Source organism: Corvus cornix, chromosome 13, assembly GCF_000738735.6.
Source record: "Corvus cornix cornix isolate S_Up_H32 chromosome 13, ASM73873v5, whole genome shotgun sequence".
NCBI classification, from domain to species: domain Eukaryota; kingdom Metazoa; phylum Chordata; class Aves; order Passeriformes; family Corvidae; genus Corvus; species Corvus cornix.
The window spans coordinates 1,286,489-1,299,899 of NC_046343.1; the positions used below are offsets into that span (position 1 = coordinate 1,286,489).

The following is a 13,411-nucleotide window of genomic DNA, read 5'->3' on the forward strand; positions in this document are numbered from 1 at the left end:
GCTAAAATTATACCCGGCTGCCCACCAGCCCAGCACCCCGGCCACGTCATCGTGCCACCCCCAAATCAATAACGCTTGGAGGTATCTTGGGAGCTTTGCCAGGCCAGGACGCTCCTGCAAAGCTTCCCAAGATTCCATGGAAGGCACTGGGGATCCAAGGGAAATGAAGCCAGAAGGACCATCAGGGCCCAAGCTGCCAGTCTGGCGTGTCCAGTGTGACATCCTGCAGCAACACCAAGGCAAGAGGCCACTTCCTTTGACTCCCACTGCTCCAGCCACTCTCCTGTTTTCCCCTGGTTTGAAGAAGTTGATGGTCAATTGGAAGGAACCCTTGCCCTTCTGCCCCACTTCTCAACCTTGCATCAGCCCTGGACTTCCTCAGGCTCTGGAGCCCTGAGCCCAGCGCCGAGCCTGCTTTGCCACAGTGGCAAAGGTCTCACAGCCTCTCTTCATCCTTCCTGTTCAGCTTTCCTTAGCACTTGCCCATCAAATCATATTGCAATAAAGCCACTTTTGTGACTCAGATCTTTATCTCACAGTGGCTGAGACACTGCAGAAGCCCAGCTCATGTGAAGAGCTCTGCCTTTCCCCACACACAGTGTCACCAGGGTTGTGACTCTGGCAGGAGAGAAACTGGTCCAGGCAGCAGGGATGGGTTAACAATGCAGTTAATGAAGTGTCCCTCACTAAGGGTCCCACCTGAAGGGACTTCAGCACAATTAAACAATGACCTCTCTATCCCACCAGGAAAGGAAGACTTTGGAGACTCCCACCTGTCCCACATGGAAACCCTGGATGATGTTCTCCACTTGGCCAAACAGGATTTTTCGGCAGGAACCATTCGGAAGTGAAGTGCTCTGTCTTGTGCCTGGCACAGCCTGGCCCTGCCCCAGCTCTGCATTAATCAGGTTATTTTAATGAGCTGCAGCAGCTCTTGACTCACAGACCACCTGTGGGGAGAGTGGACAGAGCTGATGATGCGGGGTGGGGACGAAGGGCAGCGATGGCAGATGGAGTGACCGGAGCTCCGCGCGCTGCCTGCGAGTGCCGCCGCAGGTGCCGGGGCAGCCGAGCCCGCCCTGCCTGCAGCCAGGACACGGAGGAAACAAAACCCAGGAATGATGTAAACGATCCCCGGAAAGGCTTCCCATTCCTGGAGAGGCTGAGGACACAGATGTCTGCAGCTGCAGGGAGGCCTCACTCCCAGCAAGGAGCAGTGGGGCTCAGGGAAACACGGGCCTGCCAGAGCCCTCCTGGCAGTGCTGGACACCACTACGTACCCCCAGGATGGTCCTGGAAGATAAAGGGCCCGAAGCCAGGTACCACCATCCTGGCAGGCAGCTTCCAGGCTGACCATCACCATGTAGAGAACCAGCACAACCCCGCAGCACCGAGCAGAGCCCTTGCTGCCCCCTGCCCAGGGGGCTTCTGGTGCTCTGCATGAACATGGCAACATCCCAGTCCTCCCACAGCCCCCAGAGCATCGCTGCCCACAGCTCCTGGTGGGGCACAGCCCATCTGCCCCCCAGCACGAGGCAGCATTCCCCGGATGCCATCCCCACTCTCCTGCACTGGACACAGAGTGTTTCACGCACTTAGCAGCAAAACAAAATAAAACGGGATTTCTCCACTTCCCCACCCAGCTCCCATGTCTGGCACTTCTCCCTGTGCTTATTTTTGTTCACATCCTGGTGTTGTTTTATGGCAGAAGCCCCCAGCCCGTCCCAACCTGCAGCCACAGAGTTTGCTGGGCAGGCAGCCAGGCGTCGGAGAACGGGAGCTCAGGTGGGAGCAGGCAAGGTCTCCGAGTAAAACCAAATGTAAATATTCACCACTCCAGCACAGAGGAGGGATGCATCCAAACAGCAAACACAGGCAACAGCTTAAGTGCCTGGAAAACATCAGGGACATGGTAATGAAATGGAAAATTACTGCCCCGGCTGGCACTTCCACAGGCAGCCAACTGCACAAGCGAACAATGTGAGGATGCAGCAGTGAAAATCCCTGTGTCCCAACCAAGCCAGGGATTTGGGCATAGTGCTGGCTCAGAGAGAGAGAGATGTCAGACCAGCTGAGCACAGCTGTCCCACTGCACGGAGCTGCCTGACCTTCAAACCCCAATCCCTGACCGCTATTCCCAAAACAAGGATTTTGAACATCGCATTTCCCCTCCACCTGCACACTGCCCCACTGCCACTGCTCCAGGCAGGTCATGTAAATGCCTCCAGCCTTACACCTGCGAGAAAAGATTCTCCAAGGGCAGGATGGAAATGCCATGTTTTACTCACAGCTCCCCATTTCCCCCAGTTGCCTCACTGGGGAGTGCAGGTCAGCCCCTATTAGCCTAGCACTGCTCCGATAATTGCAATTTCTCCGCCCAGCCTTTTCCTCCAAGTGCCAGGGGAGGTTGGGCATCAGCAGGAATTTCTTCCTGGAAAGTCTGCTCAGGCATTGGAAGAAGCTGCCCAGGGAGGTTTGGGGTCCCCATCCCTGGAGGTGTCCAAGGAAGGGCTGGAGGTGGCACTCAGTGCTCTGGGCTGGGGACAAGATGGTGATGGGTCACAAGTTGGACTTGATAATCTTGGCAGTCATTTCCATCCTCAGTCATTGTGCAATTCTGTGATTCCTCTCCAAACCCTGGCACGACCCACAGGAAGGCTGCAGATGACTTTACCCTTGTTACCACAATATTTCATCGACTGGAGCCTGGAATCACATTTCATTAGGACAGAATGCCCTGCCCGAGACAGCTAATCGATTTAGAGGACACTAATCCAGAAGAAATTTGCTCCTGACCCAGGCAATGCCCATTAGTGGAGCAGAAGGGGGTCTGGAAGGGAGGGGGGTCCCTGCACAGGGGGGCTGTGGTAGAGCCCCCACCAGACACCACTGGGGGGGAGCAGATTGCTTCAGGCACTGGCCCCGCTTCTGGATTAGTTTGTTATTAAATCTCATCAGTTAATAGGTGGGCCACAGGGAGCCCACTTGATTTCTCAAGGGACAGGCACCAAAGCATCGGGGCCCCCAGGGGATGATGGGCCCAGAGACCCCCGTGCCCCAGGTGGGGAGGGGACCAGCGCCCTGTCCCTGCGGGCAGGACAGGAGGCCTTCCTGGCACATCCCAGCCAGGCCATGGCATGGGGCAGTGCCTCCCCTGTCCCCCCTCTCTCATCCCCATCCCAGAGGCAGCAGCTCTCACCCACAGCCAGGGCAGGGAAGCGGGGTCAGCTCCCCGCCCCTCCAGAAGAGGTTCTGCACAGCCTCCTTCCGTCTCCTCCCAAGGAGGCTGCGGAAATCCTTTTGTCGCCGGTGCTCCTCCACCTCAGCTGTAAGAACAGGAAAAATCCCACTGCGCTCACAGGAACATCAGTGGAAGTGAGTCAATTTTTCCTGCTTCAGCAGGAAAAGAGAAATATAAATTAAAATCTCCAGAGGAGCCTAGGGAGGCACGCAGGGTGAGAACAGGGATGCACAGCCCAGGGCGCAGCACAGAACCATGGAATAGTTTAGGTGGGAAAAGCCCTCTAAGATTCTCATGTCCAACTGCTCCCCCTGCACTGCCAAAGCCAACACGGAGCATTGTCCTCATGTGTAAAACCCCTCCAGGGATGGTGACTCCACCACTGCCCTGGGCAGACTGTGACAGTGTCTGACCATCCTTTCCAACAAGAAATCACTGCCTTTAACCTGGGCTTTCTCCCAGAATTCATGGGAGAGACACCCAATGCTCGGCTCTGCAATGGTTGGATCTTTTTGTAAAGCATTGCTTAGCAACCAGCACTCAACGAGGGCATCGCTCTGGACAGACGCTGCTTCAGTGAGAAAAAGAATAAAAAGCCAGCAAAGGGATGCTGTACCAGGCAGTGTCAGGAAAAGGCACATGCCAAGTCTTTTTACAGGTCACTCGGCCCAGAGAACCCTTCACACCTCCCTCATTGCGGATCATGGAATCCCAGACTGGTTTGGGTCGGAAGGGACCTTAAAGCTCATCTCATTCCACCCCCTGCTACAGGCAGGGACACCTTCCACTAGCCCAAGCTGCTCCAAGCCCTGCCTGAGGTCCAAAGTGCAGGGAAGGGTGAGGAAGCAGCACCCAGCCCTTGGCTGTCCCGTCGCCCCCGCGCTGGCACAGGCGGCTCCGGCGCACGGCTGCGCCCGCCGCTCCACGTGCCAGAGCCAGATGGTCCGGAGGCTGGTGTGCTTCCCACAGCTCCAGCTAGAAACCCGCCTGGCATCGCGGCACAGACATCCCCTTCCCCCTCGGCGCCACGGTGCCCACGCCACAGAGCATCCCCAGCGCACCCCCTGCGCCCCAGGAGGGCCGTGACTCCCCAGCTCCCACCAGCAGCTGGGAGCAGAGGCAGAGGAGCGCAATTCCCGGTTCCTCCACGCCACACTTGAGACCATCCTTGCCATTAACAGCTGGGGCGATGCCCTAAAGATCCCGCCCTGTCAGGAGACCACGGGCCCAGGGCCACCAGCGCGGTGACACCGGGTGGAAGCACCTTTGGTGCGGGGAGCACACCAGGAAAACGGGGAAAACATCGCTGTCCCCGCCGGCGCGGTGAAAGCCGCTCGCGTGCCCGGGGGAGGACGAGGGGGATGATTCACACCAGAGCGAACAAACTGTGCAGGTTCGCGTACAAGCTCCCCCTCGCTTTGCCTCCCCTCCCACCCACCACGGTCACGCTACAGCTACTCATCCCAGCGCTCCTGGGAAGTGAGGGATGAAGTAACCCGAGCCCAGCGATGGATCCCTGGCACAGTGCGTCCTGCCGCCGCCCCACAGCGCGTCCTGCCGCTGTACTGCTCCTGGATGCTGCAGAAGGGCCCCAGAATGCCCCAAACCAGAACCACAGCGTGAGCAGGGTTTGCTTGGGCACACTGGCACCGCTGCTGCCCCTCGGACACGGTGCGGGGACTGAAGCCCCTCTGCCAGGGTGCAGGAATGCCAGCCCCTGAGCAGCCCTGCCCGGGTTGTGCAGGGATGCTGCCCTGGCTTTGGCATTGCTCCTGGGGTTCAGGGAGAAGCACACCACGATTTTAGGGTGCCTGTGGGGAGAGGATGCAAACAAAGGGGTTGGTGGTCCCCCTCTGCCAGCCGGGGAGGGGTCTGGCAGCACAGCAAGGGCAGAAGCGACTCACCCCATCCCACCCCTGCTACTGAATCAGCCGGAGAGGCACCACGTGTGCCAACCTGCAGAGAGCACAGGGACACGCGGGCACCGCCGCTGCCTCCCACCCTCCCCTCAGCAACCATGGGAACGGCATCTCCTCACACGGATTCCCAACGTCACTGCGAGCTGCTGCCAGCAAAGGAAAGGAAAAAAAGGAAACCTAAACGAGCCCACCACCCCCAGCTCATGTCCAGGGCACACAGGTGATGCCACACACCTCTTGGTCTGGCAGCACTGCAGAAACAAACGGAGACAGATGACTCAAGCTGTGCCAGCACATCTGCAGCCCGGGGAAAACAGCCTCCTGACCCAAATCAGGCAAATCTGCTCCATGCTGGAAGCATGAACAGGACACAGCACGTAGTAGACTCCCAGTGCTGGAGGAACACTGGGACATCCAACCTGGCCCTTTGCATCCCCTTCCCCAGTCCACCCCCCCTGCTCAGAGTCCCTCCCTGGACACAGGTGTGCACTCTTGTCTCCACCAGCTCCAGCAGTGCCAGCCCCTGCCTCTCAGAGCTGCTCTTTATCCCAGTCCATCGCCTGCCATCCCAAAAGGGTGGGTTTAACCTGGCAAAGGACACGTGCTCAGTGCGGCCCCGCAGCTCCTCCAGGCTCTGTCCCCACCCCAGCGTATCAGGACATGTGCCCAGAGGTGCTCTGTGGCACGCTCCCAGTTACTGAGATCTCCCAGCCCTGTTCATGAGCCTTCTGTCAGCACAATGTAAAAGATGTAATCATGGACACAGACTCCTCTGCACACCCAAACCCTCGTGCTCACCAGCTTCCCTGCCAGTGCTGCCGACAGCCAGACCCGGCTCCAGCCCAGCCCCACCTCTCACAGCACTTGCTCAGTGCCTGCTGCAGGACCCGAGGAGCCCACCCCGCTCTCCCTGGCTCCCACCATCAGTCCCCAAACCTGCCAGCACTGCGGGGTCGTGGCTGGGGTGGGATCCCCCTGGGAGACGGGCGAATGCTCCCTGGGGATGTTGTGAGGATCCTCCCGCATGGATCACAAGAACGGCAGCGCACACGGGGGAACCGCTGCAGCATCCACACACGGCAAGTTTCCCTCTGACAGCCAGGCAAAGACAGGTGGGATAAGTGTGCAGCCCTCTGGGGCCAGCCCTGCCGGCACCACGATCCCTCCAGGGCTCACAGTGCAGACCCACCACCACAAAGAGCATCTCCCAGGAAGGAATACGCTCCTCTTGCTAATTTCCACTGGGGAGGAAGAGGAGGATCAACTTGTGCTAGAAATGAAACACAGTATTATCACCTGTCCTACCCCTCATTTGAATAAAATCCCAGACAAGTTATTAAAGATGTGGCTGCACAAGCCACACAGGTCATGCAAAGAAGGCCCTCGGTGCCTCTGGCTCTGCTGGTGCAGGACTGGCTGAGCCATAACCATGTCCCTCCTCCACAGCCCAAAGTATTCCCTACACCAAAAGTTTCCTACAGGAATGAAGAGGGGAAAAATGCACCCTGACACAGAAGAGCCATGTTACACCTTGGCTGGGTGAACAAAGCCGGAAAAAATCAAAGTAAATCATTTTAGCAGCCAAACCCAAACCCACGTGCTTTCCCCAGCCCAGCCCTGTGGTTTGCAAGGCAGAGAGAGAGCCCGGGGGGGCCTGGCCATGCCCCAGCGCTGCTGGGGGGGCAGGCAGGGACCCCCCGCCCCTCCAAGCACGGAGGGACCTCCTTGGGCAACGCATGGATGCCACAGGAAATCCTCTCCAGCCGCAAGGCAGCGATTCCCCGGCGCTGGGAAGGCACAGCCAGGCTGTGCAGCGCTGCAGGTGGCTCACCTGGGCTGCCCCGCACCCTCGCAGCCGTGGGCAGCCGGCACCCAGCGCTCGGTGGCAGCGGCCATGCACCATTTCTCATGGCACAGCCCCACAGAACCGAGTGCCAGCGGTCACAGCAACCCAGCCAGGTGGTTACTGTTGTTTTTGCACCCTCCAAGAAAGCACAACGCTCCTTTCCCTCCAAACAGGAGCCTGCAAAGTCCAGCTCTCCTGGGCAGGAGCACAGCTCTGAGCACTCAGGTTTGCACCTGCACAAGCAGAGACTGTTCCTGGAAAGGCCAGACCTAAACCTCTGAACCTTGATCACTCCTCTCCTCTGTGCAAAGGTGGTGGGAAGGTTTGCGCTGTGACTGTTTTCTTCAGGGACCAGAAGCACAAAAAGGATGAAAATAACCTGAGATGGGCTTTGGATTCCTCCTCCCCAGCACCAGCAGACACCTGGGGCACCTGGGACACACAAGGACCTGTCACCCCAGATGGCACCAGGTTACAAAGCAGCCCCAGACTGGGATCATGCTCCAACACACCCAAGGGCATTCTCCCTGCAGAGGCACACAAGGGCACTTGGAGTGCACAGCACCCTATTATGTACCTGCCTCTTGCCCACCCGAGGCAGGGCTCCCCCAGACCCACTCCCAGGGGGACCGAATGTGCCGAACCAGGGGTCATGGGGAGCAGGAAGGGAAAGGCAATGACAAAGCGGGCAGTTGGCAGCATTGGCTGTCACGTTTCCTTATCACCTGCCTAAGCCTTGTTTGTGTAAAAAGGGAAATAAGTAAACACTGGGCAAAAGTTTCACTTTCGCTTCCAGACTGTTGCAGGTCCAGTGCCAGCTCCATCTGGGACTGGCACTGCTGCCCCACAGCCATGGGCACGGACATTTCATAAAGGCTCGGTTTCTGCAAGACGCTCCTGAGATGTGGAACAGAACCTGTGTGCAAGCACATCCCAGAGTCTGGAACACCAGCAGCACCACCAGGAACCACTCCACCACTCCAGTTCACATTTTAAGCTGCACAGCAGCTTTGGAGCAGGATGTGTCGCAGGAAAAACCCCACAGCTGCAGCCAAAGCCCTGCTGGCATTACCTGTGGTGGCAGCACAGGCCACAGCAGGCACACTGGGGTCAGCCCAGGGGGCAACTCATTAAAATCACACCCTGCAGGCACAGACAGAAGAGAGACCGAACCTCTCTGACAGCCGCACGCACCGGCTGGGAACCTCAGCTGGGAGCAGGGGCAGCCCCAGCTGCTCAGCACAGCCAGCATGGGACACGCTGCTGGGGGGCACAGCTGGCATGAGACCTGTGGGACAGTGCCACAGCATCCGCCCCGGGAATCCGGCGGGGCCAGAGGAGCTCCCAGGCACTGCAGGATCCAGGTCCACCCCCGCAGCACCCCTTCGGTCCCGTCTCTCCTCGCAGCTCTGCTGTGACCCGGCCAAAAAAACAGCTAAAGGAAAAGTGATCCAAAACACCAAACCAGCCCAGCTGTGCCTTTTGGGGCATGGGCACCTCTGCCTTTCCCGTGGGAGCCTGGGGCAAGGCACAGCACCACGGGGCCCAGCCCCTGTGCCCCTTGTGGGGAGGGGGTTCACAGAGCCACCCCAGCCCAGCCCCAGCACACAAATTGCAGTCTGTGCCGTGGGAGCACGGCAGCAGCCGGGGCGTGGACGGGTTTGGTGGCTTCAAATTAGTGCCTGGGAGTTGGAAGAAGGAAAACAACCCAGCAGAAACGTGGCAGGGCACCGGGCTGCAGTCAGTGCCTGAAGGGGACAACAGCCCCACAGCCACCGGGACACAGTGCCTGGCAGCACAGGGAGAAGGGCACAGGGAGGAGAAGGAGGGTGCCAGGCTCAGCCCTGTGCCACAGCACAGGGGAGGCGATGGCTGGCAGCCCCTGCACCCCCACATCCTCTATCCCTACATGTGCTGCTTGTGTCCCAAAGCAAGTTGTGGGACAGTCTGGGCGCCTGGGCTCCAGCTCCCCCTCCATGGAGCACAGGGGCTGGAGGCGATGCCAGCACAGGGACGAGCCTCTGGCTCCCTGCCTGCCCCTCACACGGGCACAGGGACACGCAAAGGGACAAAATCCTTCAGCATCCCTGGTCCTGATGGTCACCACAGCTGCTGCGCTGGAGAATGAGCTTCACGGCATCCAGGCTTTGAGTTCATTATTTATGTCACACTTGAAGTCTCTGCATCTGCAAAACTTTCTGAATAATTTATGGATGGTGGATCAGGGAGGAAGAGGGACACGTTTTGCTGAAAACCAGGTCACTGAATACCAGCCAAGCAGCGAAGGGAGACAATGGAAACGGGCACAGAAACTCACTGGGGGAAAAAGATCCAACAGCATTTATGTACACACAGACACACACACTCCAGAGATGCCCCTGGCATCTGAGGATGTTTAGCAAGACCAGCCCTTCAGCAAATGGAGATCATTTTCAACCTTCTGAATTTATTCTTTCTTCTAAGGGAATGAGAAAATGCTGTGAATCATTCCTATTTCTCTCTGTACCTACACTGAGGGCAAAAGAAGGGCAGAGCAGCCCCTTCACCAAACCCTGGCAGAGACTTTGTTACGTGTCCTCACTCCAGTCTCACCAAGCCTGCATGCCAGTGGTGCTGCTCCTGCCCAGCTCTGCAGAGGGCTCTTCCTCTCTCTTCATCTTCCTCCCCTCCACCGCCCCGTCCAAGCGGCCCCTCACCAACACACAGTTACACATTCCCCCCACGCCTGTCTTCACACAAAGAGGATGTGAAACATTCAGCAGAAAAGGCAAGAGGAAGGAAAATGAGAGAGGATATTGCCGAGACCTCACGTAACTCCGGCTGCAGGCTGTCACACTGTGCAAGGGCCCAGACACCCTCGGAACCCCTCGTTCCATGGGCAGCATGTCCTGAGCCAGGGGTCTGCTGCCCCCAGGCCTGCCCAGCTCCACAGCCACGTGCCACAACAACAGCTGAGGAGCAGCATGGAGACAATGACAGTGAGATAAGGCCACCATGCCCAGCCATGGGCAGACAAACTGAAACCACTTGGAAACATCAGAAAAAAATAAAAGCCAGCTAAGAGAAGCAAGCGCCCAGTCACAGCCAGGAATGGCCCCCAGATACCACCTGCACGGGCTCACAGGGGTGACATCCCAGCCCCTGCAGCAGTGACACAGGTACAACAACCAGCAACAGGCAGCACAGCAGCTCCTCACCCCTGAGCATCTCCATCCCTGCTGCTGGACACTGGAATGGTCTGTAAGGGCTCATGCAACACATCAGACCTTGGACCCGTCACGCACTGAGGGTGACACATGGGAAGAGCTGGGCCAGATCCCATCCAGCACCAGGGCTCTGCGGGATCAGTCGGAGGGATCACAGCTTGGAGCAGGCACACAGCCACTGAAGCCACTCCTACAGCAGGAGAAGGATGCACAGAGGGCTGAGCATCCCAGCCAGGGAGGGGACACCCCTTCCCAGCCTCCCTGCCCCACACACCCCCAAACGCTCCCCCAGAGTACCCTGGGGACCACCCCAGTGCCACACGAGCAGGGGAGGTGGCGGCAGGGCAGGCAGTGGCGGCGCCTGGGCACTGATTTATGCTCTGGCAGAATCAGCGTTATTCCTGTCCCTGCAGCCTGGGCACCACTGGAACTCCCCCCCGGCCCTGTGCAGGAATTAAGGACTAATCCAGGAACACATTCAATAGAAGCTACAAAACAATTCAGCCATAAAAACATCCTTATCTCCAGAGGCCAGAGAGCGTTCTTCCTGCCCGGTGAGAGCAGCCTGGGGCGTGGGGCCGTGCGGCACAGCCACGGCTGGGGGACAGGAGCCCACTGGCAGCCACGAGCCCACAGGGGCTCACAGCACACCCCAAAATACCTGCACACAGCGTGCCCAGGGGCGAGGGCACAGCCAGTCACCTCAGCCAGCACTGCTACGAGCTAACTGAGTAAGCCCAGAGACACCTCGGGACCCACCAGCTCACTCCCAAAATGTATTTTCTTATTTTCTGTGAAGAACAATGCTGTCAGATTTGTTCTGGGATAAAATGAATGCCCCAGGCAGGGCCAGGCACTGGCTGCTTTCAGCAAACGCTCCACAGCAGAACACAGCTCAGACCTGCAGAACCATAAACGCACCCACAGCTGTCGGGTTTGAGATTCTTTTAACCCCAAATGCCAAGAATTGGTACAATGGGAGTCCCTGTAAGCCAGATGTTACCAGCTGCTACTTCAACACAGAGGAACTACACCCATGGGGCTCGGTGTGAGATCAGAAGGGGAGGGAGCAGGAATCAGCCCTTCTGGGAATGGACAGGATGGTGGGAATGGATGGAGCATCACCTGCCTGTGCACCCTGGGGTGACCTTCCTGTCCCACAGCCCCCACAATGACCCTGGCCAGGCTGGTTCATGACAGGCGGTGCTGCAGGGGCTCCATGGCACCCGTGTTCACGACGTGCCTGTCACCCCAGGGCACAGACCGGTGACCACACATGCTGCCGGTGTGCTGGGTACAGGAACCCCCCTAGATGGGGAAGCGCCCTGTGATTTGGGCCAAAGAAACTTAAAAACAGAAAAAACTCAAATGACCCCATAAAGGAACAGCAGGAACAGAGCCGCAGCTCAGGGAGCAGCCCACCCAGCACAGCACCCCGAGGGCACAGCCCCCCCAACCCTGGCAGCGAGTGGCCATGCTGAGGTGTCCCCAGCCCCAGCCGTGGGGACAGGAGCCAGCCCAGCCTGGGCATTAAGGGGGACCGGGATGCTGCCAGCCACAGGTGAGGGTCTCCCCAGCCCTGGAGCCGCAGCCCGCGTCGCTGCATCCCCCTTCCACCCAGACCCCTCCACACTGGTTTTTGCAGCTTTGCGCCACCTCCACTTCCCCACTGAGGCGGAGAGGACGGCACTGGAGGGGTCAGCTCGGGCAGAGCCACAGCGGGGACACCGGGCATCGCCCACCCTCAGCAGAGAGGGGAGAGAGGACAACGGGGGGGGGGACGGCACTAACCCATGACCCCAGAAAACCACTCCCGAAGGACGCGACCCCCGAGGGCCACGGACCGGGACCTGCTGGACCAGGACCAGAATCCCACACGTCCCAATGGACACGGCCACACACATCCTTGATGGACCGGAACCCTGCACATCCCGATGGATCCACCCTAATGGACCACACATGTTTAGATGGACTGGGGCAAGGCCCGTGCATGTGCCGATGGGCCAGAACCGGGACCGCACGTGTCCCCATGGACCACGGCCAGGCACATCCTGATGGACCACGCACGTCCTGCTGAACCAGAACCAGGACCAGGTACGTCCCCATGGCCCAGCCGCACCACAGCTCGCCGGGGGGACACGGGTGGGCGCAGGTGGTCCCGGATGGAGGAGCCCCCCGGCCCGGGGGCGGCGCGGGGCGGGCGGGGCTCAGCGGGCGGGCCGGGGCCGGGGGCGGGCAGGGGTCGCGGGGTCCCGCAGGGCCGCCCCCAGCCCCCGCACTTACTCTTGAGGGCGGCGACGAGCGACTTCCCGTCCTTGATGAGCTCCTTGATGAACTTGTTGGTTTTGTCCAGCTCGGCCTCGTGGGAGCGCAGCCGCTCCCGGAACTGCGGACTGTCCAGGCAGCACTCGCTGAACTCCAGCGCCGGCAGCCCCATGCTGCCCGGCACGGCGGGGGAGAGCACGCAAAAATCCTGAGAAAACGAAAAGCGGAAGGGCTTTCAGGGCGCGGCGCGCAGCCGCCTGTGCGGGCGGGCGGCGGGAGCGCGGTGCCGGGCCAGGCCGAGCCGAGCCGAGCCGAGCCGGGGGAGAGGAGCCGCGCCGGGGGCGGAGCTGCCGCCGCTCTGGGCCGCCGCCCGGGCCGGGCCCGCCCGCGCCGCCCGCCCGCACCGCCGCCGCCGCGCCCCCCCGCGCCGCCAGCCAATGGGAGCGCCCCGCCGCCTCCTCTCCCCGCCCCCTCCGCCCGCTCGGCCAATCAGCCGCGGGGTGGGGCGGGGCGGGGCCGCGCCCTCCCCGCCGCTCCCGCACCTGGGCCGGCCCCGCCCCGGGCAGAGGCGGCTCCGCAGCGGCGGCGCCGGGCCCGGCCCTGCGAGCCTGCCCCGCGACCCTTGCCCCGCTTCCGCGACCCTGCCCGGCCCTGCCCCGCTTCCCCCGCCACCCTTGCTGCCGGCAAACCCGCGCCCGGCCTGCGGGAGCGCCGCTCCGGCCCGGTGGCGACTCGCACGTTTCTCCTCCCATCGCACATCTGTGCAGGAGATTATTGCCCGGGTTTAGTGGTGTGATCTGAGAGAATAAACCCGTAATCTCCTGGAAGGGCTGGATGTGGAGGGGCAGAGGGAGACGCCGGCACCAACGAGAAGCTGTGGAGCCCCGTCCCAGCGCTGTGTCCCCAAAAGATCATCGTCCCACGGACGATGGCT

The 13,411-nt window shown here is 60.1% G+C and overlaps 1 protein-coding gene across 5 annotated transcripts in view; it reads right to left on the minus strand.

Annotated features, from left to right (window-relative positions):
- ARHGAP26 (Rho GTPase activating protein 26) overlaps nucleotides 1-12,649 on the minus strand; it is a 101,505-nt gene extending 88,856 nt beyond the window's left edge. For all 5 annotated transcript variants that reach the window (XM_039559389.1, XM_039559388.1, XM_039559390.1 and 2 more), the window contains exon 1: nucleotides 12,496-12,649. In XM_039559389.1, the coding sequence (XP_039415323.1) occupies nucleotides 12,496-12,649 (154 nt within the window). The remainder of the gene's footprint in view (nucleotides 1-12,495) is intronic.
- Between the last annotated feature and the right edge of the window lie 762 nt (nucleotides 12,650-13,411).